The 27,824-nt window shown below is 40.6% G+C and overlaps 1 protein-coding gene and 1 non-coding gene across 3 annotated transcripts in view; both read right to left on the bottom strand.

Annotated features, from left to right (window-relative positions):
* banp (BTG3 associated nuclear protein) overlaps positions 1-19,576 on the bottom strand; it is a 34,862-nt gene extending 15,286 nt beyond the window's left edge. The window contains exons 1-12 of one of the 2 annotated variants that reach the window (XM_030426589.1): positions 19,423-19,574; positions 18,183-18,261; positions 17,588-17,663; positions 17,182-17,291; positions 16,840-17,039; positions 16,552-16,641; positions 16,226-16,398; positions 14,627-14,866; positions 12,057-12,215; positions 9,376-9,497; positions 6,873-6,944; positions 4,524-4,568 (exon numbers count right to left, since the gene is read on the bottom strand). In XM_030426589.1, coding sequence (XP_030282449.1) covers positions 4,524-4,568; positions 6,873-6,944; positions 9,376-9,497; positions 12,057-12,215; positions 14,627-14,866; positions 16,226-16,398; positions 16,552-16,641; positions 16,840-17,039; positions 17,182-17,291; positions 17,588-17,657 — 1,281 coding nt within the window. In that variant the 5' untranslated portion in view covers positions 17,658-17,663; positions 18,183-18,261; positions 19,423-19,574. Of the gene's footprint in view, positions 1-4,523; positions 4,569-6,872; positions 6,945-9,375; positions 9,498-12,056; positions 12,216-14,626; positions 14,867-16,225; positions 16,399-16,551; positions 16,642-16,839; positions 17,040-17,181; positions 17,292-17,587; positions 17,664-18,182; positions 18,262-19,422 lie in introns of both variants that reach the window. The other variant, XM_030426588.1, reaches the window with a different exon arrangement.
* A 434-nt stretch (positions 19,577-20,010) lies between these two features.
* trnar-acg (transfer RNA arginine (anticodon ACG)) lies at positions 20,011-20,083 on the bottom strand. Its single transcript has one exon. It is a non-coding gene; the product is annotated as a tRNA-Arg (tRNA).
* Between the last annotated feature and the right edge of the window lie 7,741 nt (positions 20,084-27,824).

The raw sequence follows: 27,824 nt of genomic DNA, 5'->3' as shown, positions 1-27,824 counted from the left end.
TCCTTTGTACCTTCCAGTTAAGCTCTGTTAAACAAATCCTTGTAACATGATCTGTGTGTCACTTGCACTCTGTTATATTTATATTCTTTTTTGTCGGTGATGATGTGAAGCACTTTGTTGTTAAATGTCTGTCTTTGAATGTAATTGTTATAATGTTGTGGTTGTCTGTGTTTTACAAAAAAAGAATTTCGGAAAGGATAATAAACGAAAACTTAACTAAACTAAGCGAGGTGAAGACAACCATGGAAATCATGCGCATATATTTAGAAACCCTGATGGAGCCACAGAGTTCAAAAAGATTTGTGAAGGCCATTTTTCTGTTTTCATTTAATAGATCTTAATGGGGCCAAGTTTTGACCTGCGTGTGTAGCCGACAGTTTAAGTGACCTGGAGTGACAAGATGCAGCAGGTGGCCTTTAAAAACAGCCACCCAGCACAGGGAAAACGAAAGAAGAGACAGAGAGATGAGGAGGAGAGGAAAACTGCCCCGGGGGCAGAAAAAAAAGAGGAGAGAGAGAGAGCTCTTACATGATGAATAGCGTACGCTGGGTTACACTAACACAGCCTCAGCACTATGCTGTCAGATTACAAAAACAGTGACATCATACACAGCCCGTTTGATGTAGACCCGTCTGTACACACATAAATTAGATATTTAAGAAGGCACATATCAGGATTATGTCTTATCTGTATTATCTTTTACAAACTCTGGTCCAGAATACAACACACTCATCATGATTCAGACATAATATGTCATTTGGATGCAGCCATATCTGGTCACCGTGATTTATCTCCTTGTGTAAATGCTATCACTGATATACTTGTTGGAGCTTTTGTTCCCCCAAGAGTGTCTTTATGTTCTTTCATGGATTCATCAGATTTAAGAGCTGGCCTACAAGTCGCCCGCCCTCCATTTCAAGAGAATATGAGAATATACAAGCGACGAGACGCTGCCACTGTGGTGTATCACTGCATGTGTGTGAAAAGCTCGACCTGCAACATGAGGTTTAAAGAATAAGTCACTGTGTGTTTGTTTTGGCGGTGCATTCATATCATTTTACAGACCCAATCAAAGCAAAAGCTAAAAAGAAAGGGAAAATAAAGAGAGCTTTTTATTGGACTAGGCTCCCAGACACTGCCAAGGGAATAGAAGCCTTTGTGCCGCTTTCTGTTCTCTTGTTATAATCTTTTTTCGTTTGGCATTTTGGTGTCTATCTGCAAGGAACCACACTGCAGTTTGAAATAATGCTTTTGTTTACGTATGTTGTGTATGGCACAACAACTTGACAAGATAAAGCCGCTGGAAATCTGCAAAAACAGTTTATGTACACTGTGAACTGATATGAATAACTGCTGGAGATGTGTGTTGTGGTGCAAAATCAAAACCAAACTGTGGCCAAAACTTGTTCCATGATCTTAAAAAGAGACAGAGAGGAATGCTGCTCTCAGGCTCAGCAAGCGGGTCATTTGAGGACACGAACATGCATGTGTGTTTGAGTGTGTGAGAGGAGAGGCAGGAGGATGTGTGGTGACTACCTCCATCAATTGAAAACACACACAGAGCCAAATGGCCAATAAAACAATACAAACAAGCAGAACAAAAAACCCTCATACAAAGCAGATGCATTAACACATAAATGTGCGTGCACACAGACAGCCAGACGCGCCTTGAACCTATGAATGAAATAAATGATTTGGCTTTTAATCCGTCTATAAAACAGAGAATTGAGCAGCCAAAAGTCTATGTGTTGATGGGTGGCATTTAACTCCTCATTCCCAAAATATTGATATATTACATAGAAAGAGTGATAACTGTCTTAGTTTTTAAGTGCAGCCTCAAATCAAAGGAAGTCCAGTAATTCCGTGAGAAAGTAATATTGTAATGACATTACTATTCATTGCACTGGAACAAGTTAGACATTATGATGCTGAGTGAACAAATACGGTTGTTACTTCCATTACCTTCTTAAGCCTCTTATGTCTATAATTGGCACGATATCTATGGAAAAATCTCTGTCTTACTCTGCCTTCAGTTCACGCCAGAAATTCTGAATTATGAGCAGAGTGCTTATGACTAAGCCAACAAAGTGGCAAATCTGATTTTAAGGCTGTAGACTCTATTTTTGTCTATTTTTACTACAACCCCAGGACTGCGTAGGTGTTATTCAAGGTAGTGGTGAGTTGATGAAACATGGCTTAATAAGATCTGGTTTGGGTAAAAGTTCCATGAGTTTTGAAGTTAACGGGTGCCAAAACACCGCACAGTGGTTTATAATACCGTGAGGGAGAAATTTTCCAGTTGGGAAAGGTATCATGGCGATAATCATCTCATGCTCTGTTGCAACACTTGCAGAGTAAACAGTAGAATGACGCCATCCGTCTTACAAATTAATTAACAAGAATGTGCACTTGTATTTGACTGGTCAACACCATGACAGGCATGGTATACCATAAAATGAAATTAATCATTGAGGGGAAGGGAGTGTCTTTTCACACTTATATCTTGTCTGTTTGAAGACAGCCTTAGCCCTGAAACATTTTGGAGATCTAGTCAGCGACATTACTAGAGACAAGCCACTTCAAGCGTTTTGAATAAAAGAAGGCTATAACGCCAGAGATGGCTGCAGTATGATGTATATACCAGCCCCTTCCTCCCAAAAGCCAACCGTCTGCTCAATAAAAACTGAAGTGAGAATCTTGCCAGCTGATCGGGTTGTTGCACTAACAGTTGCGATGCACAACAGTGCGGCTGCAGAGAGATACGTCTACAGATGGCGACATGGCGTCATGTCAAGGCACTCTGGATTGAGCTATAAAAGAAGGATTGAAACCGTGTAAATGCTAAGTTGAAGAATAACCTGTTCGGAAGAGTCAACAAACTTTATAAGTGTTGCTGTGTTTTTTTTTAATTAGATTTGACTAATTATTCTATGCATGCAGTTTTTTGTTGTTTTTTTTTTTGTCTCTGTGACCACTTAAAGTGAAGTTCTGGCTCTCCTGATTAATTTAGATAGGGACTTGGTCTTCATGTCCCGGAACAGCTGCCGGACACTTTGTCAAGATGTCTTCCGAGTGACTCTAAATGACTTTGATCCTGTTAAGCATCTACAATTGTTTTCAGGCATGACGCAAAAGTAAGGTAATGAGTAGTGTGGCTACTTTTCTTAGGGGGCCATGTGGAATTGATTGCTTTAAAAAGTCTACTTGTTTTACTAATGACCCCGACAGCTGAAAAGCCTAGTGTTTATTCAGATTTTAGAAATAAAGTTTTTCTGTTGGCCGTTACGTCAAAGCACCTGTCCCAACAGAATAACACAAAACAGTTTAACCGCCAGACGGCCAGCGTGAGAGACAACTTCCTTCCCTAAAGCCTTACTTCTAGACAAGCACAATGAAATCATGAATGTGAAATTATGTGTTGGTCTTCAGGCGTCCACATGTGGTCTGCAATGGTCATACACTGGCCGGCTCTGCTTTGATCGTGACTTACTTGGATCTCAGAGGAAAGAACAGAGAAACAGGAAGGGCCCTCGGTCCAAAACATCCACGCAGAGATGGAGGAGGGGTGAGGGATGAAGAAAGACATAGATGCTGGGCGGACCATAGAAACATCTAAGTGTGGTGTGCTTGTATGTACCTTTTAAATAAGTCATTATTGCAGCCAATTGCAATTGAGTTTAAGAGCTCTAGTAGATCTCTCGTGCTGTTTTTAGACAAGGGTCTTAAGTTTGTTTGCTGGGTGACTGTGGCCTGTTGTAAATGCTGCATTGGTCAAACTTACAAAATATTCAGCTAAATCTTCTTAACACACACACCCACATCAGGGTCACCACTCTCACAACAACAGTACAACACCTGTGTCATCACCTGACACACCAGTCACCAGGGTTCACTCCTCCCTCAATGACAAAATTGCAAACATTCAACATCTGCCAGGTGCAGTCACATAGAAAAACAAACATTGAAAACATGGCTAAAATGGTAAGGCTTGTTGTGCAATCACTGTGCAAATAGATCCTGTTAAAAATTCAGCTGCACATTTTTTGAAGAACCACCACTTTAGGCTGTAACGCATGAGGAGAGGCAGGGAAAGTATCACAGCATTTTCTGTGATACATTTCTAAGTGGCTGCCATTTCCTGTTTGCTACATTCCGTTTTCTGTAAAATCTTATTCTAATTGGACTAGTCAGTCATGTTTTGGGAGAGAGTTTTAGTAGGGACAGGGTGATTTGCAGAATCAGAAGAACAAAGAGCCTGCTGAGCCAGCCCTTAAGGTGTGGGGCCATCAGACATCCAAATCATTTGTGAAAGATCAGATGATGAGGACTGTACAAAGCTCACCACCGTCATTTTTTAACAAAAAGCACACACATCCACCATTAGTAATCCAGCCTTTGTCCAGAAGGATTTTCACTTTAAGCACCAAAGCAAGAAGCAATGGCAGTAACATGTATATCTTTTACAGCATCAATTAATCAGTGCTTCATAATTTCCATGTAATTTTCTGCAGATGTGGTCTTACCTGTCCATCCTGACCAACATGCACCTGATGGATCTGGAGATTTCCCTGAAATAGAGAGGAGACATGTCATGTCAAATGCCTGATGCCATTACGTGCACATCGTAGTTTAGCAAATTCAGCTATTTCAACGAGCAAACATGAAGCCATAAAAAAAATGCATTGCCCTGCTGCTTGCCTTTATCTGTGTGGACTTAAGATTTCTAAATCCTGCACAAGGTGATTCAAGCAATAATATAGTGTCAGAATGAACACGTGTGATCGATGTGCAGCTTCAATATGTCAGAAGCACCAGAACTGTTTTTGCAGGATTTTGAGCATGCAGGGTTTGGTCGGTTTCACATAATGACACAAGAGGGAGAAGAGAACGCAATGTCTTTGAGTATATGTCAACTATCCTGTCATTTCTGGCCACATCGACGCTCCTGTAAACAAAAACAGATGCCCGTTCGCACGAGCCGAATCCCACTGCTGTCTCATCAAGATGCAATGACCATCGTAAAGTTTCTGAACACCCACAGTGATGTTAACAAGACCACATGAGAGAGGACATCATATAAGCCATATTTAGCTTTATGCCCCAGTTTTTTGCTGTTTTCTCTCGCTAATTGTATTTCATGTATATATCAAGTGCTGTCTGTGCAGCCATATGGTCAGAGACCAGTGTAATCTCTCAAACAGCTCATTTCCTTTTCAAGCACGCTAAAACCGATGTCTCTGATGAAAGCGGCCCGTTCCTAATGAAAACATACTCTGTGAGTGGCAGTCAGGAGAAGTGGGATTTTGTTGCTAAGCTTTGAACTCCAAAAACAAACAATATCATGGAATAGGAAGGAGAGAGGAGAAGAAAATCTGGGCTCAACCACAAAGAGCAGGAAAGGCTTTAGAGGTTTTCTGCCTGAAATTGACTCCGTCGCTCTCACTCAATCGTGCATTTCTTCCTCTGAGTGTTCTTTAGCAACACCAAATAGGAAATGAGAAAAACACTTGGTCAAGGTGTCGATTGTTTTTGCATAAATGTGATGCGTGTGTGGCACGTGTCATATATGGTATTTTATAATATGTGTATGAGTGTACACAGACTGGCGCCTTGAAATAAATCACTCTCCCACATCCTTGAAAAACCAGAACAATAATGCTGATATGGAAATTCCTCATCAGCAGACGGTGTGGTTTGGAGTTAGATTTCGATTTCAACCGGCCAGGCCAGCAATGAGTGTGCATGTAGAGTGCATGTTTGGTGGGGGACATGAGACATCTGGGTATTGTGTGGAAACAAAAGTCATAACCCCACGCATAAGAAGGCGGATATATCAACATTAAAATGTTATTTAAGGAACATCTGTTCTCACTAAAAATCACTAATGACTTAAATGTTGTTGAAATAGCCAGTTGGGTGCATTATGCTTTACTGGGATGGCTGTTTGCGTGGGCAAACAGAAACAGACAGGGTTCAAGGGGCACATAAATATTTCCTTTTTACCAAATTTATTTGACAAATGAAAAATGGTTTGCTCCATTAAATGGCTCTTCCTCTTCTTTCTCTGAGAAGTAGACAAGCTTATAGTCTCCAAAATGTGAGTTGTGCAACCACAAACTTGACCAATCACTGGCAAATGGGTGTAGCTAACAATTAGAATAATTCTTCCACACAGCTGCACTTTCTGGACAAACATAAGCTTTCAACGTGACAGAGAGAGACACTGTGTTGCACTGGACAGCACTTTTAGTTAATGACCTAAATTATTTATCAAAAAAACTTCTTGTTGGCAATTAGTTCTGTTTTTCTCTAAATAAGTTCAACCAAAAGTTGATCACAGTAATCATGCTTAAAATTCCCAAGGGCCATTAAGGGTGCATTTGCAGAATCTGCATGTTCACACAAATTTAATGGATTATTTCAAATACCCACACGAATAATGCAGGTCATTAGCTAACCATGAGTCGACCAAATTACAAACCAGACTTCCAACACAACATACTGACATTCCCACACTAAAGTAGACAACATTATTTTTCTTCCAAACAAACCGCTTCTTTCTCAAGCATGAGTTCACTGTAACAGTTATATTCTGTTTGGAAACAAATTCTCCTGACTGACGTGTTTGCTAAGAAATTCAATATACCAGATGAATGACTCAAGAAAAGAAGTGGGTTATTGTTTCTTCTTTCTTGGTCTCATTCTTACACACACAGAAACACACACACAGAAACACAAGAACACACAGACACACACACACAAGCACACACAGACACAGAGACACACACACACAGACACACACACACACACACACACACAGACACACACACACACACACACACACACACACACACACACACACACACACTTGCCTCACTGTCCTGTGTGATCTGCACCTCCTCTCCTTGTGGCACCTGGGCAATGTGCAACTGACCCTGTGGGATCTGAGAGACACAGAGGAAGGATGTGAGACAGCAGAAGTCAAAACAATTACACAAATGTGATCAATAAATCAAGAGTTTTCCTTTAATTCTAAAAGACATTTTCAACTCCAGAGAAATCTGCATATAATTACCATTCGATTATGAAATGTGGTTAACGGAAAACTTTACAAATTTTCAAGTCAGTCTTAAAACAAATCTCTGGTGGCCATATGAAAACTGAAACAGCTTTGCTTGCTGTAATCACTCCTCCTGTTCATACTGGCCATTAAGAAATCCCCATCTGATGCGCTTCTATTGTAAGTGACAGGGAACAAAATGTTGACATTTCCTCCTTGTGATTCCCTGCTGAGCAACAGCAGAAGGATGTAACAGACTGAGGGATTTTGTACTTAAAATATTGTAATTTCTATAAACTATTCATCTACGTGTATGCAGAATTTGCAGGAATGATCCTGAACTTAAATCTTCACCTAAAATGTACAGAATGTCATTAAAAATAATCAACTATGCAGCCCCAGTGTGAAACCGATATTAGTTACAAATTACCAGACGACGGGTGCAGCCCTGAATCACAGCCAGTAAGTATACTTGATTTCCTCCTCTGTATTAGCAGCACTCATAAATTTCAGGCTCAGCTGCACTCTGTAATACTCTGCAGAGTGTCGCGAGGGTAATATAACTGCACAGTGAGCTCCTGACAATCATTTTCTCCCACCATCTCCCTTACTTCTCTTCCTGTCTGTCCGCCCTCTATCTTTCATGCCTGTTCCTTCCTTTCTCAGGCGAGTCACCTATCATCAGTACCTCCAAACCCATGCATCACGTAGCAACCCACTTGCAGCAGAAATACTCAATGCTGTAAATTACGAGGTAGCTTTGTAGCACTGTCATTACATGCAGCGGATGTGCCAAAGAGTAGAGGTGGAGCCTCACAGCAGAATGAAAATAATCCCTGTCCTGTTCACGTAGTACAATCAGAGAAAAAGAAAGAAAAATCCTATTTAATTCCCATCACTGTATCAAATTGATCAATTCAAAACTGCGACCCTCTTCACGCCTCAGTGTTTAATTCCTCACTGGTCCCTTAAAAGGGAATTTATGGTTGTTATCCTTTATTTTCTGTCATATATCACTTGAGCTCAGGCTTCAGGCTGCTTTGAATATGAACTGTTTTTACTTTGTTTTCTTTTCTACTTATCTTCTACTTATTGGTCATCTGCTGCAGGCGCAGCACGCCCACCTATTATAGGGACATGCAGTCGCTCTGTCTGTCTAATGGTACAGAGTTGATTTCCAGCTGCTCTGACCAGGACTCTGGATCATACTTTATGGAGAAAATACTTTCTAATTTTCCCTTGTATGTCGTCCAGTTGCTCTGCATGAACTCTCTGTGATTTATGGAGTTTCCTGATGGATAGCTTTACCTGTCCCTCAACTATATCTTAACTGCTGCTAAGTGTAATGATAGCCGCCGTATGCCAGTGAACTCAGTTAGCAGTGCAGTGAACAGTCCTCCGAGAGGTCTAAAGCTGAAGTGGTAGAGATGTAAACACCTTTCCCAGTCCAAACAGAGTGAGCTAGCTGATATGACCATTAACTGTAGCTGATAAATGAATTTACTAGCTGTACGGCTAACTAAGCTAACTAGCTAAGCAACAAGTAAAGCTGTCAATCCATCAGGAAACTCTGGAAATCAGAGTTATTTTCCATGATTCCCTTTTACCAGAGTCAATGAATGAAATTATGTAGTTGTGTCCAGCATATTAGTTAGTTAGGCCTCATTAATTGCAGTGCACCATTATCTCTATGTCAGAAGACCGGCAATGCAGTGCTCACTGTCCGCAAGCACTGGCTGATTCCCCTCAGCAGGCTTCTGGATGGTCCAATCTGAAAAAATTGGACTCAACAAGAACTGGAGCTACAACAGCTTGTTTTAGGACTAAATGATGAAGTGAGGGCTGCATAAAGGGCCAGCACAAGATAAAAAATATTTTTTTAAGCTGTGTGTCATGCAAAAATATAGATCAGGGACTGAGTATTATAGGTCAGGCATTATGAGTGATTTCAGAGTACAGTCAGGATAAGATATGAGAGGTCCAGTAACTTCCTCTATGTCAGCCCACCCATAACGCATAGTGGGCCTGACTTTGACCTTTATCACAGCAGCTGTACAAGGTCATCGAATCCCTGAGCATGGGAAACTCCTCCATTGTCATAAGCTAAATCATAAGTCTGCAGATTGCCATATGTGTCACTGTGGTGGGTGGCGTGATCTTTCCCCCTGCACTACAAATCCTGCTCTGTGGCCCCCCTTATATGACAGCAGCATTGTATCTTAGCTACAGACCGTCGGAGGATAGTTTGTTGTGTGTTTACCTATTAAAAAAAAAATGATTGAGATAGATTGAGGGATAAAATGTCTGACACTCACCACCTGAACTTGTCCATCTTCGCCAATACGGTGAAACTGGACCTGCTGATTGGCCAGTGTATAGTGCAAGGTCTGCTGGGTGGCAGTTTCTATGTGAGCTGCTTCTTCTGCCATGCCTGCCTCTGGTTAGGAGAAAAAGCAGCATGGTTATTATTTTGCTCATGTGTACAGTGAAAGCAGGTCAGGGATACAGTGCAAAAGGATCCCTGCACGCATGAAAAATTTCAAAAACGAGGTCACAGACACGAAAATTGACACACACCCAGACATGGTGATGCAAGGGGCCTTAATAACCTCTTGTTAAAAAAAAAAACCTGGCTGACACCCAGGCCATCTGCTGGATGATAGCGTGTTTATACTTTATCAAATGCCTAAATACACAACAAGGACTCTCCAACTAGCCATCCAAACACACTCATGTTCTAGCAGCCAAACACAAACTCCAGGCCACAGTCTAAACACGGGCTATCAGACCAGCAGTCTGAAGACCCTGCATGGACCCTTTGCATCACCCACCGAAGCTCCAAACCAACCCAACGACGTCAATACACCATGTCAGCAATCAAAGACAGCATAGGACTACAGTATACATCATGGTATATAAATCACACCTTTGGATTTGAGGTCATTCATTGTAACAGAACTTGCTAGACATGCCTTTTTGATCAAGAAACAAAAAGGAATGTAGCTTTAAATGATATAAACCATACTGCACATGTCACATACACCTCAAGAGTTCTGTTTTGCATTATGTTGCCTTGAAGAGTAAGGCTGTCTCTCATCTTTCGTAATTACTGCTATGTATCGTTTCATGTAAATAATCCTAAGTGCTTTTGTTTGCCAGAGAAGGAAGTGAGAGCCAGGTGGCTTATGACGTTTTACAGTTTTGGTCCGATCTCTACTTTCTGGTTCACTGATAAATAGCAGTTTAAACAGCAGAAGAGTCGGCCATTTCCTGTCCATTAACGCATGACCAGATATAGGAAGACATTAATTTGTGTGTTTGACTTTGCATGTTAGTGCATGGCCCATCTGAACTAGTATTTGTGTTGTACACTCTGGGGTGTGTGTGGCCTGAAAAGGCAGGGCCCACCCCTCATGTTTGCTCACAGGATATTTGGGTTTCCCCTGTAGTCTCACTTCTTCCTGGTCAGAGGTGAGAGGTGATGGCTCACAGGGAAGGAAGGACAGCAGGCATTGTGTGCAGATTACAACCATCTGCAGCAATACACACTGTATCTGCTTACGAGTTTCCGGTCCTAAAATAGCTTTCATTTAGCTGAAGAAATAGGAGCGGCCTGAGTTCAATGTGTGTGACTGTGCCTGTTGACAATTTGCATGCAGTCATTTTCCTGCATAAAATTCAATGAATAGGAAGTGAAAGAGAACATTTTAATTTTAAATGTGTGTTTTTTAGTGTAAAGTAGCAAAGTCTATACTTAGACTTGCTGGGCATCAAGTCATGCCAAATGTTAAAACTTAGAGATGCAAATTCTAAGTAATTGCGTTAATCGATAGTCGACTGCCCTTATAATTCAGTTGTTGATTATTCATTAATATGTGAAATATGTTGGACATTTTTCCTGTTTTAACCACTGACACAATCCATGTTTGATGTTAAATCAGTCGGCTACATTAAGAGTTAAAAGAACAGATGAAGTTAACAAGTTACAAGTTACTTGAATTTTAAATTAGATAACACAAAATAATTACGATCCCTAAACTTCACATCAATAGGAAGCCTCTAGGTGGATCTCCTCCATTTTAAAGAGATAACAATAATAGTAATCATCATCATGGTATAATAACAATGATAACCAACGATAATAATAATAATAATAATAATAATTATCCTTGCATAGAAATAATGAAAACCAATGATAATATTAATATTCATTATTATTGGTAGCTATCCATGGTAAACTTTGTCACAACCACAAGAAAGCTTTGGCTATCAAGATGATAAAGTTCAGAGGCTTACATCCATTCCTTTCAAATTGGTTGAAGCCTGTCCAAAGTTGAGAAAAGAATCAAATTTTTTGTAGCTGACGGCAAAAAGTCCCATAACTATAAGCCAACTAATGTAACACGCCGCTGTGCTGAAACCAATACAAACTGAAAAACAATGGTGGCGTCATTGGCCCATTGGCAAAAGAAACAGCAGAAGACATCTCTTGATTTTCACAACCTTGTTTGATTAGAAAACAGAAACATAGCAACGTTATCAGCTGATAAAGACTCATGTGAGTGGAGCCAGGTAGGCATTCATCTCTCAGACCAAAAAGAGATAATTGTTAATGTTCTCACTCCCACAGCATTTCACAAGGAAGGTGTCAGGGGGTTCAACAGTACTTTGATTTCTTAAATATAAATATTTACAAGATTAAAAGGTTGACATTAATGGGATTTGTATGTGTTGATTTGCCATACTACCAGGCTAATGCAGACTTCTTCACTGTTAAATGTTTCCATATATATTTGGATAATGACAAGTACACAGTAAACTTGAAGGGACGTTTGTTGACGATCTAAGAACGATTCATAATTTCTGACACTGTTGCTGTGTCCCTCTTTCTGTTTGTCTCTCTATCTGGCTGTCAAATAACATAAAGGTAGCGTTAATACAAAGTCTGACTCTTAAGCGTATACATAGTATAGTATTAAGCAGATCTGTACTTTACCTCCACCTGAATTGCGAGGGGTGCGTTTGGAGAAGCTCTTGACAGCCAGACTTTGACCACGCTGCTTGCGTCTCCAGGCGGTGCGACACTTGGAGTCGATGCTTTGCTTGATGCGGTACCAGTCCGACTCAGAGATGCCAAATTTGTGGAACAAGTGGCCTGCGGAGGACACGGAGAGTTCAAAGGTCATGGCATACTGTATAAATAATCAGTTATTGGTTTCCTGGTCATGAATGTGGGTATAAACGTTTAGGGCAAGGGAAAAGTCCAGAGGCAACATTTAATATATTAACAAGTGTTTTTTTTCCCTGATCCACTGATCTGAAAGTATATCTCAAGCTGAAAATGTCAACTGCACATTTTAAAGGTTAAATATTACTTTAACTTTCAAATTTAATTGTAAGTAAAAATATGTATGTAGCAGGTTTGCTGGTACAGTGAATCCCAAACTCTTGACAATGTAAGCATATAGTCCCATACAGTCTTTGAAATAATACTTAAAGGATCCAAAAATTGGAGGACATTCAATGCCAAGTGTCACAGCAGACAACTGCACCAGAATAGATTCAGGGTGGGCATAATTTAGCAGCTATAAGACAAGGTGTTTGTAGTAGGGACACCTCACATGCAATTGACAAAAACAACTGTCCTGATTCTGTTTACTTCTGCTCCACAGCCATTAACAAGCAGTGTTTACACAGGACAGTGACTGTGCCTCATCCCTCTCTCAATTGAGATACACGCAGGTGAGACTGGATGCAGCTGTCCTTAGTGGCTGTGAACCTCAGTGAACTGTTTAAAGCCTGTGAGCCACTTGACAGCCCTAAAAAAAATTAACAACAGCCTGAGGGTGAAGAAAAGGAGACAGAGGGGGAGCTGATGGGTATCTGGGCAGAGTGACGGATGGCAGCGGTTGGCAGCCCTTCTACACCTGATGGGTCCTGTACAGGCAGGCAGGCCAGTTGCTCCTTCATTCCTTTTCCTTTTTTCAAGGCAGGCAGAATGAGTCACCCAAAAATCACTGGCCCTGCTCCAGCCTCTGCATACCTCTATGTCAGGCCAAATCTGTGTGTAACTACACACACCCACACTGCTGAGAGGAAATATAGGAAACCAAGTATACAAACCCTTATGTAGGCCATAGGGTATAGTTACTAAACCCTCCTGCAGGGGGCACAAGCCTCACACTGCAGGAAAGGCTATACCTGACGGATCCCTTCTATACACTGCAATATGAGCCATATAAATACAGTTTATAGTCACAGGACTTTAATAAATATCCGTCTGTCTACCAACATAATTTCAACTCTACTTCATCAGAAATCAAAGAGTGAATTGAGGGTGACTCCATTAGGAGCTTTCTACCAGACATGTGCTTGTCATTTAGAGTCTGGTATGTTATAAAATGTGTTGCACATTTATTCGTGTGCACTGATGAATGCATGTTGTTGTAACCCGTCTTGGGAATACAGACTGCAGTCTATTTCTGTGTTCAATCCGGTGCCGCTTTGTAATGGGAACGGGTATGAAATGTGGGAAGGTCTCAGAGAGTTCATTTATTGCTGTAAGGGGGCAAGGATTTCAACTCCGGCTGGGTGCATTTTATGCGTATAATTTAAACTGTACAAAAATCATGTAATAACCATGAGATAAACAGCGGTTGCAAAACACTGCCTTGGCAGCTACAAGTGGGTCATTTTGCCAATTAAGTTATCACCAACTGGCAAGTTCAAACAGCTCAAGAACACTTGACAAGATTCACTTTCTAAGGCTTGATGACGTCTGTCAGTGCCAGCAGCTGGTGCACAAAAAGACACCCCTCTTTGTAAACTAGATATAATTAAATAATTTGTAGCATAGAGATGCAGCAATCCACTTTTTTTCAATCTCAATCCGACAGGTTTTTTTTTGCCAAACACAGTACTTATAATTCATAAAAAAACATTAGACTGCAGAATCTGTATCGGAACGTGGATTAGTGACGTCAAATGAGTGAATTATGTCAGGATCGGCAGCTGATACTAATACTGGATCAGCTCCATCCCAACTCTTGTTTTCCACCAGGTTAGTCACGCATAGTCAGACTTCCACAGTGCAGTTCCACTGCAGGAGGAAGGTCGGGCAGCAGCCATTATCTATCTGCTTCTGCTATAGGGGAAAAAACACTCAGCTGCAAAATATTGTAGCTGGGGACTTGTTTTCCATGTGGGGGAGGCGAGCCAATAAAATGGCTGAAAGCTTGCAAAAGAAAAGGTAACGGGTGGTAGTTTGTCTAGGTGTTAACGACCAGACTGGTCTTACCATTTTCAGCATGTACAATGCTGACTTGGTGTTTGGTGGTGTTTTTTTCAGTAGAGACTGTATTTTAAAAATGCTAACACAGAAATAGCACACAGCTGGACAATGACGAGTGAAATAGTCAGCGATGGCTCGATAATACCCACAGTCTACATCTGGTCAATCAGACTACCACCAGGCCTACCTCTACTACCTCTACTTTGTCAAAAATACATCAAAAAGTGAAGCAGGTGACCTAAAACAGCAACACTCGTCAAGGCAGGAGTACTCACAACGAATGCCATATATCATGAGCGGGTCCAGCTGCTTCTTGCAGTGTTTGCCCTGACCAGAGAGGTTCGACATGGCCTGGATCTCCCGATGGAACAGGTAGTCCAGCAGCGTCAGTGCCATTTTCTCTGCTGTGCGGCAGTTTGTGGTGATATGGAGCATATCAGCTGGAGACACTGGGCATCGAACTCGCATCTCTGGGTTGTTTTCGTCTCCCAACCAGGTGCCTGTTGGGTAATCATCTAGAGGACACAGGAGAAGGAACAGTTATTCAAACTCATCTACACAGCTATATTGTATTGATTCAAAGGCTGGCAAATAGTACACTGGTACACAGCCACTCAGATACTTCATGTAATACAATAGCACACCCTTGTGGCAGTGAAAAGGGAGTAGCTGAATTATGTGCAAAACTGTGATGTTATTATTAAAAGGTATTTCAAAAAAGCAGAATATGTGGTTTGGCTGTTTGCTCAAGGCGTATGTTAGCTGTTAAGTCCACCACACACACAAACAATCATGACACACACATGGTACCATCTAGCTAATGCTGACTAACACAGTTTTATCATGGTAACCCGCAGATGCAAATAAATGAGTAATACTTTGCCTTTGAAGATACCCAAGAACTTCCTCAGTCAACTGAAAATAACCAAACTAATAATCGTAACAAATGTAACAACAATATGGACTTCATTTAGGTCTGCACAATTAGAAATAAACTATTCTCTCTCAGGCTCAGCCAGAACCAAAGCTACTGAAAACATGAATGACCGCACGGAGAATTTATCGATGCAGCCTGAGTCAAAACCACAGCGACATGAGCATGACACATCAGCACAGTTTGCTTTCCATTCAAATCTGGAGACCATCTGACGGAGTCACGTTAGCCATGTTAAAGTTAAGTCCAACCACAAAATCAATCAAAATTGATTACTTTGAGGTGGCTGTAATGGAGGACAAACAGCGGGTCATCCACTGATTGAAGTGCTCTTAGATAAGACCCCAAATTGCTCCCTGCCACATGCTCACGGCCATCAAGTGTGTGTGTATGAGAGGCTAATTTTGTATTTTCTTACAGTTTGGTCTAAACAAAATTCAAGGCAATTACCCAAGTAATCCATTGCAACACTGCAGAGTTGACTCAAATTGTTGCTCTGTATTCAGTTTGTTTTAAGTGAAATGGGAAGCTTGAGCCTCCTAGTGCTGGGAAGTCAGATTGACGGCCGAAGTCGAGTGAAGAAAGATTTGTTGTTTGAGGTTTATGGCTTTTATTTCCTTTCCCTCACAGGAGAAATTTGGCCCAAAGGTAAAAAAAAAAAAACTGTAGTTGTTCTTTCTGCTCAATCTGTGAGGGTACAATTCAACATGTACAACAGTGATTGGCTGCCAAATAAAAGCAGAAATATAAAATTGTGTATAGCTTGTGAGGAATTTCATTCTGTACGAGGAGGTCCTTATAAATACAACCTTGTCTTTGTCATTGTCAATGTAGCCAATATCTTAATTTCTATACACTTATAGACTACCACGGAACAAGAGAAATTGTGTACATACTGTTTGTGTGTTCATGTGTCTGTGTCAGCGGTGTGAAGTCATACCTTCTGAGTTGAGTGTGATGAGAGTGACATTTTGGCCATTTTGCGCACTGCTGGAATGGCCACCATTAGATACAGAGTCACTGGCCTCTGAGCCGCTCTCTCGTTCCTCCTGACTCTCCTCAGGGCCCGGCACCTTTACAAGGATTGTGTTCTGCCGCCTCCTGGTCACCGTGCTAAAAAGAAACACGCTTATTTGTAATCACTAGGTCCAACATACACAGAGGTTCTGGCAGTGGCCACCGTGCCTTGACTGAAAACTGAGGCAGGGTACATTTGATTAATGTTTTCCAGTAGCAAACCAAATGTTATCAATGTGAGCCACTCACTTGCTGAGCAGGTTCTCCAGGGGGGTGTCTTCTTGGCCAGAGCCCTTTGGGGTTTCACTGCTCACTATCACATTTGTTTGTGGAACAACACTGAAGGAGAAGATCAAAACACTTTTGTTAACTGGCACTTTAAGCTTTACGATAAAACAGTTTAAGTAATGTGATTCTGCCAACTCCTGTAAGCAGTGCAGCTTTGTAAAATAGGGACAAGAACAAGGACAGTTTCTTAAGAATGCACTCCTAAGCCAGGATAGAGAATATTTTCGATGTGTGCTTGTTGAGCCTTACCATCGCACTTTGTTCCAAGTCTGAGTGGCCCCCTGAGGAGACCCTGCAACCATAGGAACCTGGATAGGGCTCTTTGCACAGGGCATCATGCTGTCCAGTTTGCGTCCAAGGGCTTTGCATGTAGCATCCAGAGCCTGTAACTTTGATTCAATCCCCTCCAGTCGTTGGGTAATTGATGCAGTGAATGAAACCAACAGGTTCTGGAATTACAAAGAACAGGATGTAGTGTGTGAAATTTACCTGCATTTGACATTTGAAATTAACAAATGTTGTCAACTTATTCTAAATACTAAATGTAAAAATAAATGAAATGTGGACACAGCCATAATAAAGAGCCGGTACCTTTATAAAAGATATATCTTGGTTACTGTTGTTACTCTCCTGGCTGGTGCTTAATTTCCTCTTTTTCTTCTGAGGTCTTTCTTCATCATCTTCATGATTGTCCAACATGTCTGGCATGAATCAAACATAGAGACATCATTAACAACATGACAGCCACTTTTTTGGATTTCGCTGTGGGATGCCCTGATTGAAGTTGTGCTCCATCACCAATCCATGGTATTAAGTATATGTTGATACAGAATCCTAGTTTCACAGTACACACTTGTGAAATTGTTACTGATTAAATGCCAATGCTTCATAGTGTAGGGCATGCCTTATAAGGAAACCGAACCATATCTGAACAAAAGTACAGAGAACGTCAATATCCAGCAATAACAGTTTTCATGTTGTTTCACGGGATTCTTACCTGTACGGTCTTCTTGGTGAAAGTCCTCCACTGTTATTTGTACTATATCATCCAGCCCTGGTTCAGACATTGTTTGCTGAAGTAAGATAAAAAGAAAACTTTGTTAAATTCACAAGACAGAAAAGTATGTTTTTACTGACATTCTACAATAAAGCAGACCATCTTCCTGCCTCTGCCTTCATGAAGATTATGCACTTAAAATTAGGCTAGTCAAATCAGGTCATCTTAAACTGCATATACTACATTTCACTAGATTGCATAATACAGAGATGTTAAAGAGTGTCTTCCAGGAGTGCTTACTAATGACCAGGAAGAAAACTGATAACCAAAAATGAAAGGCTCCTCAGACTCACGTGCATCATGTTCATGTGAAAATATCCGCTATCCAGCAGTTTCACTAATTATATCATAAAATAGTATAACAGCTTAACTTGTATATACCATTCATGCTTTGATGGCATGTACACATGGTTGCAAAAAAACACTAACCAACTGATCTGAGAGATAAAAACCCAAGAAATAAAAATAACACAAAACACTCTGACAACATGATATCGAACACTTATTTGGTTTAATACTTTGGTGCTTTTCTTACCCATGCTGAGATCCTCTTTGTCTTAACTTGACTGCAAGGACAACTCTCTCAATATCATATCAATACTGGTTACAGGGAGCTGTAATGTAATTAAAATGTTGGTTTTTATATTACAATCATGTAATTGCTATTGTGTGAGCCAGTATAACTGTATGGGGATATACTTTTCCAGGTTTTAAGACTATCAATTCTAGTGACTGTGGGGGCAGTCACCTTATGGAGTAAGGCACTCACAAGGACAAATAAAACAGTTTATGGAATAAATTGTGGGTGGCTGGGGGGAGCTGTTGATAACTTCTAAGTCAAACAGGAATGCATTGATTGTGTTTTTGTTCAGCATGAAGATATGTGCAGGGGGCATGTATCCTCAGAGGAGAGCCATACACAAGTAGGGTGACAGAAACAGTGATAAGACAGATTCCCAGATACTTGATGCTTCAGCCTTCTCCTTGATCAATTCCTGTAGTTAGGCGTTTTTTTATTATTAATTTCCTGGCCAGCATAATTACATATGGGCAATGTCGTGATGATAATGAGAAGCAAGATATTATAAGTGGACTTGAATCTTTAAGATCCCTCAAGGCTAGCATTTGTGTTAGCATTGGTAGCATCTGGTAGAGTTGGGGAAACAGGGTAGCAAATCCCCTGGTTCCTCTGATAGCTAACGTAACCCTTTCAGCTGCTACGATCAATAAAATGTCACATGAAGCTAGTGGACTTGCTAGTCCGGCTATCTACGTCTAGGCTGTGTTACTCCACAGTTTAGCTATCTGTTACAGTAACGGTAAGCTAACTGGGCGGGGGACCCTCAGCGATGTGAAAATACTTAATAACGAGATTATAAAATGGGCAAACGGTCTAACTCGATATGTTAGCTGGCTATGGGTTCATGTAAGTTCCTCGAATGTGTCCTATATTGCGTTATTACCACTGCATTTCAGCAAATTGACGCTTTCGCGCTAGCTAAATTGCCTAAACCGAGTCCAGCTAACGTTAGCTGCCGCTACAAAATCGGATTTGCAAGCTTGCGTGCTAACGTTAAAGCTAAGCAGCGCAAAGGAGTCACTGTCTAAGCTAGCGTGGCGGTTAGCATGCTAGTTGGGCCTAAAGGCCGCCGAAATGTAAAGCAACGAACGTAAACCGTTGAAAGAAATAACGATTAAATATGAATTTTGCTGCTGCTTCTTCTCCCCAGCGCTGGCACACAACACATGTACCGTGTAAGATTGGGTTATATTACCGTGTGAATGATGAATTCTCGTGTTGTTTGTAGAGATTCCGATAACGGCGTCGTTCCTCGCGAGAGATGAGCCCCTGCCTTCGCGTGTTGCTCTCACGCGGAGGTTGAGGAGGGGAGTCGCAGACAAGCTGCAGCAGACTGAGAGCTCAACAACAGCAGCAGCACACAAATGCATCAGCATGTTTAACTTTGAATACTTATCAGTTCACCTTCACTGCAGGAAACCTTAACATTCAAATATTTTCGGCTGGTTGATTCATATTAAATAAGATTTTTTTAAATTATTCTGTACAAGTCATGTGGGCGGGAATTTCTGTGTAATCGCTAACTAATTTCATATAAAGTTTCCCTGCTGAAGAGAAAAAACTTACTTTATCGATCAGTGTAAATTATGAGTAATTTTAAATGTTGAGGTGCACCAGTGGAAATTCTCTATTTGTCAACGCCCCAAATATATGTATAGACTGTTCATGAAAAAGTTTAATTCGCATATATTTCAGTTGTTAGTATGGTGCTTGTTTTGCAATGCTGCTGGTCGACTGCAGATGACAAAACGTAGTTTGGTGTAGACTGAGGAAAGAAAAAGATCGAGCTAGCCAGGAGTCGAACCTAGAATCTTCTGATCCGTAGTCAGACGCGTTATCCATTGCGCCACTAGCCCGAGATAGTAATATGGTTTCCATTAGAGTTTTTAAACGTGTATTGCTGCGATCTGGTTTTGGATGTACTGGGGAACTATTTCAGTTCAATTTGGATGTTACATCTTGAACATATCTGAAATTTTTTTCATTGAATGTAGTAAATGACTTACAATAAATGCACAAAAGACAAAAAGGAAAAGTTATAAGAGTATAAAGTATAATAAAGCAATCTGACCGACAAGTGATCAAGAAGAAACAAACGTACAAAAAAAGAAACAATAAGAAAAAAAAAAACATTTAGGGGAGGGGGTGACCACTGATTAAAAGTTGTAGTAACCTTATGGTGACTGATGGCAACCTTATGCCGCGGAGTATATGTCTCTACTTAGTCCAAGGATAGTGTGATATGTGCCTTGACATAATCCAGAAAAGGCCCCCATATCTTATTGTAGTTTTTTGCCGATCTTTTCAGAGAGTATTATATTTTCAAGTTTGAGAAAGTAAAGTACTTCCTTGACCCAGTGTGTAAATGTTGGGGGTTTACAGTTCTTCCATTTGATCAAAATCAGCCGTCTGGCTAGGAGCATGAGGAATGCAACACTATTTGATTCTATTCCCTAGTTAGACCAAAATGATCAGGTGCAACCCCAAATAACCCAACTAAAGGGCATGGTGAAATTGGCTGTCCCAGGAAGCCTGACATTGTGTCAAAGGTGGATGCCCAATAATGATCTAGCTTTGGGCAAGACCAGAACATGTGTGTATGTGATGCTGGATTGCACTTACATCGATCACATAACAGGTCTGCATCAAAAAAACGTTTAGGCAGTCTGAGTTTAGTCCAATGGATGCGATGTACTGTCTTAAATCGTAGCAACCCATGTCTTGCATAGACTGATGAACTATGAACTCTGCTCAAGACAGTCTCCCAAGATTCGTCACAAACGGGTTCCCCAAGTTCACCTTACCATTCAGATTTTATGTCAGAAATGGATGAGGGTGAAAGTGCCGTCAGCGCACAACAAGAGGTTGATTTAATACCCTTGAAAGATAAAGGTTTATCTAATATGTGGTCATAGGGAGTGCAAGAGGGTTGCCTTGGAAATATAGAGGAAGTATTCCTAATCAAGTTACGGATTTGAAGAAAGCGAAATAAATTAGTTCTAGGTTTAGTTCTAGCTTTATCCATTATGGATGGTGAAATAGTGATTAGCATAGACAGGGGATTTAAATGAAAAGGACTGCAAACCAAAATGTCTCCTTATCTGGGTCCAAATTTTCAGGGAAGTTTTGACCAACAGGTTTGTTGCGTGAGCTGCGTACGATGATGACAGAGGCGCGTACACAAGAGCCGCCAATAAGGATTGCTTACATGACTTAGATTCAGTAGACTGCCAAGAAAGTACATCAGCACCAGGGTCTTCATGCCTACTATTTGGCATGATGTTACCTGCCAAATAGTAGGATTGGAAATCTGGAAGAGCCATGCCACCAGAACACTGGGGTCACGTTAGAAGGCTTTTCCTCACTCTAGCAGGTTTATGATTCCAAATTAATTACAAAATAATTCCGTCCAGTTTACAAAAAAAAAAAGACTTTGGTAAGAAAACAGGAATATTCTGAAACAAATATGTACATTTTGGGAGTATAGACATTTTTATTGAATTAATTCAACCTACTACCGACAGTGGGAGTTGAAAATTGTACTCAAACTGTAAAAGAGGGGTGAAAAAAAACAACACATTACCTTCAGGTGTCACAAAGTAATGACTGCAAGACTAAAAAGCAAAGCTAGATCCATGTGGAAACACTAGACTTACCTAATCACCAGTAGGCAGCACTGTCTATCCAGAACCATTTTTTAAACCTTTACAAATGTGCTTACCATTAGAAGAGAAAAAAAAAGATAAAAAAAAAAAAAGAGGAGAGATTACAGGTTAACCTTTGCATTCAGATGGCAGAAGCCTGTTGCAGTCTAGGCAATATTCTGAGTCTGTAGTTCCTGACAAGGCTGATTTGACATAGTCCATAGCCTTCTGTGGATCCATGAAACGATGCTCCTCTCCGCCGGGCATTGTGATTCTGAACCCGCGATGTTCTGTAGAGTCTTCCTTACGTCGTTGAAAGCCACCCTTCTCTTCGCCTTACCAGCAGTTAGATCTCCAAAGATGTGTATGGCCTTATCATTGTATCGGAGATTTCCCTTCTCTCGGGCCAAGTGGAGAATCTGTTCTTTAACATGGAAGAAGTGGACCATCATAATGAATGGTCTGTGTGGTTGCCTTGGCTTCGGCTTACTTTGGGCTAATCGATGAGCTCGGTCGATAAGTGGTAGGTCTTCGAGATTCAACAAGTCTTTTAGGAGGTTGGAGATAAACGCTGTCTGAGTTTTGCCCTCTCCCCCTTCTGCAATGCCGACAATCGTTCGGTTGTTTCTCCTCGACCTTCTCTAAATCTTCACATTTATTTTGAAGTGCACGAATCTCCCCTTTTAGAGCACTTACGGTAACTTCCATCTCTGAGCCTAGTTGCTGTTACCTCCTCTTCCTCGCTAGCATGAGTGGTTTGGCTAGCAGAAGCAGAAGCTCCCCGCTCGTTTTTGCCTGAAGTGCCTGTATCCGACATTCTTGGGACTGAGAACTTAAAGTTGTTGCTTCAAAATGTGCAATAAACATCCCACAACTATTTCAAAAGTAAGACATTGGCTAAATGTTTTTTTTTGATTGATTGAAATTTCACCAGTTGGGAGCTGCTGAATTTAACGTGTGCATCTCACCTACAGAGCAGCACCCCCCTATCCCTAATTAATTTTGAGAAATGTTTTTGTTTTGGCAGCATGCTCCCTCTCCTGTTTTTTATCTTCTTGTTGAGTGGTTTAACGAACTACCTGACCCTGATGTCTGCATCTGAGCTCATGCTGGCATTGCTGAAGGACAAATCAGTGAGGTTCCAGGTACAGCATTACCTGAGACCAGAGGTGTAGCAAGCTTTTCAAAAGTGTGGGGGATGGATGTGGTGGTGGTTTTTTAAAAACAATTGGGGGGGCTGGTATGTAACGCTGTTACAGTGATGATAAATGACACTTACATATTGAATCTGTGTCTATAATAACCACACCCTGACATGTAAATGTGACATCTGTCTTGATTCATTTAACTTAACTTAAATCAGAAACAGAAATGCTTTATAGCAGCTCCCATTCAAAGTCAAGAATATGCAGAAAAATAGTAGTAATTATAATAATAATAATAATAATAATAATAATAATAACAATAATAATAAACTATATATATGCTACATATTTATAATAGAAGTCTACTGCAACTGTACTTTTTTTTTACCATTAAATGTTATTTTATACATTATCATATTTTATAATGTATAATGAGTACATCACTTCACTGCTAACAGAAAAGAAAGCAGCTCACTGCCAGTTGCAGCTTCTTATCGTGATCTGCAGTCTTTGTAAAATTTTTGTCATGATTGTTATTATTAGTACCCATCAAAAGTCACAGTTACATGTCAGGATGTGGTTATTATAGACATATTCAATATTTAACTGTCATGTATCATCCCAGTAACTGCGTTACATACATTAGCAGCTGTAAACACATAAAAACATCATAAAACACATCATGTGGTCTCCTTTAAACGCTGGGTGCAGGTGTATATTTTGATAAATAACCGCCGGTGTTGTATCGAGCTCAGTTTCCTTGTCGAGGTTTGTTTCCCCTGGTCCCGCCCCAATCCGAAATGTCCCGAAGGGCGAAGGAAGCGCACGAAACAAAAAGCTCGCCCCCAAGCTGTTGTGCTCGTACCACAGAGGCACTGTGGAGAGAGCTAAGGTTCAAAACCTAGTTTTATCTGAGGATGTTCTATTGTAGACATGAAATCCAAATTTCATGACTGTCAAGTTATATTTTTAAACTGGGACAACAGCACATATGTCTGTGTTTCTATGTATTTATTAACACAACCAACTACTGTTATTTCTATAAATAAAAAATATTATATTTGTGAGAGACTTTTCATTTTTATTTATTGTTATGACCTTTTTGAACAAAATATGCTCATTCATTTATAGACAAATATAAATCGCTATTTTATCATATTTGCCTTAAATCCATTTTCATTATAGCAGATAAAGCGCATCCTGACAGCTTGGAATACTTTTGTCAGATACTGTTCCCCCTCTGTTCAGTATGAAAGGAGGCTCACACATCTTTCAAATTCATTCTCCTGACTTCTTTAAACACAACAGATAAGTCCTGTGATTTTCAGGCTGATGTCATTAAATTTGACAATTTAAACAGGGGGAACGCATCCTGACAGCTTGAAATATTACTGTCAGATACTGTTCCCCCTCTGTTCAGCATGAAAGGAGGCTCACACATCTTTCAAATTCATACTCCTGACTTCTATAAACACAACAGATAAGTCCTGTGATTTTCAGGCTGATATCATCAAATTTGACCATTTAAACAGGGGGAACGCATCCTGACAGCTTGGAATACTTTTGTCAGATACTGTTCCCCCTCTGTTCGGTATGAAAGGAGGCTCACACATCTTTCAAATTCATACTCCTGACTTCTTTCCCCACAACAGATAAGTCCTGTGATTTTCAGGCTGATATCATTAAATTTGACCATTTAAACAGGGGGAACGCATCCTGACAGCTTGGAATACTTTTGTCAGATACTATTCCCCCTCTGTTCGGTATGAAAGGAGGCTCACACATCTTTCAAATTCATACTCCTGACTTCTTTCCCCACAACAGATAAGTCATATGATTTTCAGGCTGATATCATTAAATTTGACCACTTAAACAGGGGGAACGCATCCTGACAGCTTGGAATATTACTGTCAGATACTGTTCCCCCTCTGTTCAGCATGAAAGGAGGCTCACACATCTTTCAAATTCATACTCCTGACTTCTTTCCCCACAACAGACAAGTCCTGTGATTTTCAGGCTGATATCATTAAATTTGACCATTTAAACAGGGGGAACGCATCCTGACAGCTTCGAATACTTCTGCCAGATATTGTTCCCCCTCTGTTCAGTATGAAAGGAGGCTCACACATCTTTCAAATTCATACTCCTGACTTCTTTCCCCACAACAGATAAGTCCTGTGATTTTCAGGCTGATATCATCAAATTTGACCATTTAAACAGGGGGAACGCATCCTGACAGCTTGAAATAATACTGTCAGATACTGTTCCCCCTCTGTTCAGCATGAAAGGAGGATCACACATCTTTCAAATTCATACTCCTGACTTCTATAAACACAACAGATAAGTCCTGTGATTTTCAGCCTGATATCATCAAATTTGACCATTTAAACAGGGGAAACGCATCCTGACAGCTTGGAATATTACTGTCAGATACTGTTCCCCCTCTGTTCAGTATGAAAGGAGGCTCACACATCTTTCAAATTCATACTCCTGACTTCTCTCCCCACAACAGATAAGTCCTGTGATTTTTTCAGGCTGATATCATTAAATTTGACCATTTAAACAGGGGGAACGCATCCTGACAGCTTGGAATACTTCTGTCAGATACTGTTCCCCCTCTGTTCAGTATGAAAGGAGGCTCACACATCTTTCAAATTCATACTCCTGACTTATATAAACGCAACAGATAAGTCCTGTGATTTTCAGGCTGATATCATCAAATTTGACCATTTAAACAGGGGGAACGCATCCTGACAGCTTGGAATATTACTGTCAGATACTGTTCCCCCTCTGTTCAGCATGAAAGGAGGCTCACACATCTTTCAAATTCATACTCCTGACTTCTTTAAACCTGACAGATAAGTCCTGTGATTTTCAGGCTGATATCATCAAATTTGACCATTTAAACAGGGGGAACGCATCCTGACAGCTTGGAATATTACTGTCAGATACTGTTCCCCCTCTGTTCAGTATGAAAGGAGGCTCACACATCTTTCAAATTCATACTCCTGACTTCTCTCCCCACAACAGATAAGTCCTGTGATTTTTTCAGGCTGATATCATTAAATTTGACCATTTAAACAGGGGGAACGCATCCTGACAGCTTGGAATACTTCTGTCAGATACTGTTCCCCCTCTGTTCAGTATGAAAGGAGGCTCACACATCTTTCAAATTCATACTCCTGACTTATATAAACGCAACAGATAAGTCCTGTGATTTTCAGGCTGATATCATCAAATTTGACCATTTAAACAGGGGGAACGCATCCTGACAGCTTGGAATATTACTGTCAGATACTGTTCCCCCTCTGTTCAGTATGAAAGGAGGCTCACACATCTTTCAAATCATACTCCTGACTTCTTTCCCCACAACAGATAAGTCCTGTGATTTTCAGGCTGATATCATTAAATTTGACCATTTAAACAGGGGGAACGCATCCTGACAGCTTGGAATATTACTGTCAGATACTGTTCCCCCTCTGTTCAGTATGAAAGGAGGCTCACACATCTTTCAAATTCATACTCCTGACTTCTTTCCCCACAACTGATAAGTCCTGTGATTTTCAGGCTGATATCATCAAATTTGACCATTTAAACAGGGGGAACGCATCCTGACAGCTTGGAATACTTCTGCCAGATACTGTTCCCCCTCTGTTCAGTATGAAAGGAGGCTCACACATCTTTCAAATTCATACTTCTGACTTCTTTCCCCACAACAGATAAGTCATGTGATTTTCAGGCTGATATCATCAAATTTGATCATTTAAACAGGGGGAACGCATCCTGACAGCTTGAAATACTACTGTCAGATACTGTTCCCCCTCTGTTCAGTATGAAAGGAGGCTCACACATCTTTCAAATTCATTCTCCTGACTTCTTTAAACACAACAGATAAGTCCTGTGATTTTCAGGCTGATGTCATTATATTTGACCATTTAAACAGGGGGAACGCATCCTGACAGCTTGGAATATTACTGTCAGATACTGTTCCCCCTCTGTTCAGTATGAAAGGAGGCTCACACATCTTTCAAATTCATACTCCTGACTTCTTTAAACACAACAGATAAGTCCTGTGATTTTCAGGCTGACTGATATCATTAAATTTGACCATTTAAACAGGGGGAACGTATCCTGACAGCTTGGAATACTTCTGTCAGATACTGTTCCCCCTCTGTTCAGTATGAAAGGAGGCTCACACATCTTTCAAATTCATATTCTGACTTCTTTCTCCACAACAGATAAGTCCTGTGATTTTCAGGCTGATATCATTAAATTTGACCATTTAAACAGGGGGAACGCATCCTGACAGCTTGGAATATTACTGTCAGATACAGTTCCCCCTCTGTTCAGTATGAAAGGAGGCTCACACATCTTTCAAATTCATACTCCTGACTTCTTTCCCCACAACAGATAAGTCATGTGATTTTCAGGCTGATATCATCAAATTTGACCATTTAAACAGGGGGAACGCATCCTGACAGCTTGGAATATTACTGTCAGATACTGTTCCCCCTCTGTTCAGCATGAAAGGAGGCTCACACATCTTTCAAATTCATACTCCTGACTTCTTTCCCCACAACAAGTCCTGTGATTTTCAGGCTGATTTCATCAAATTTGACCATTTAAACAGGTCAGGCATAGGGAATGTAAAAGTCTGACCCCTTGGCACTACTTACTTTCAAATCTGGCCTGTCTTAAAAAACAGTTGAATAGGCCTTTATTGAATAAAAACAGGGTTTTCAGGTAAATAAGGAGTAGTGGATGAGGGGAGGGCGACCTGGACTTGAGCAGTGCTCCACCTTCATTAA

The sequence above is a fragment of the Sparus aurata genome, chromosome 8 (genome assembly GCF_900880675.1).
Source record: "Sparus aurata chromosome 8, fSpaAur1.1, whole genome shotgun sequence".
NCBI lineage: Eukaryota > Metazoa > Chordata > Actinopteri > Spariformes > Sparidae > Sparus > Sparus aurata.
The sequence above is the reverse complement of the archived record's forward strand: the minus strand, read 5'-3'. Positions and strand labels throughout refer to the sequence as shown.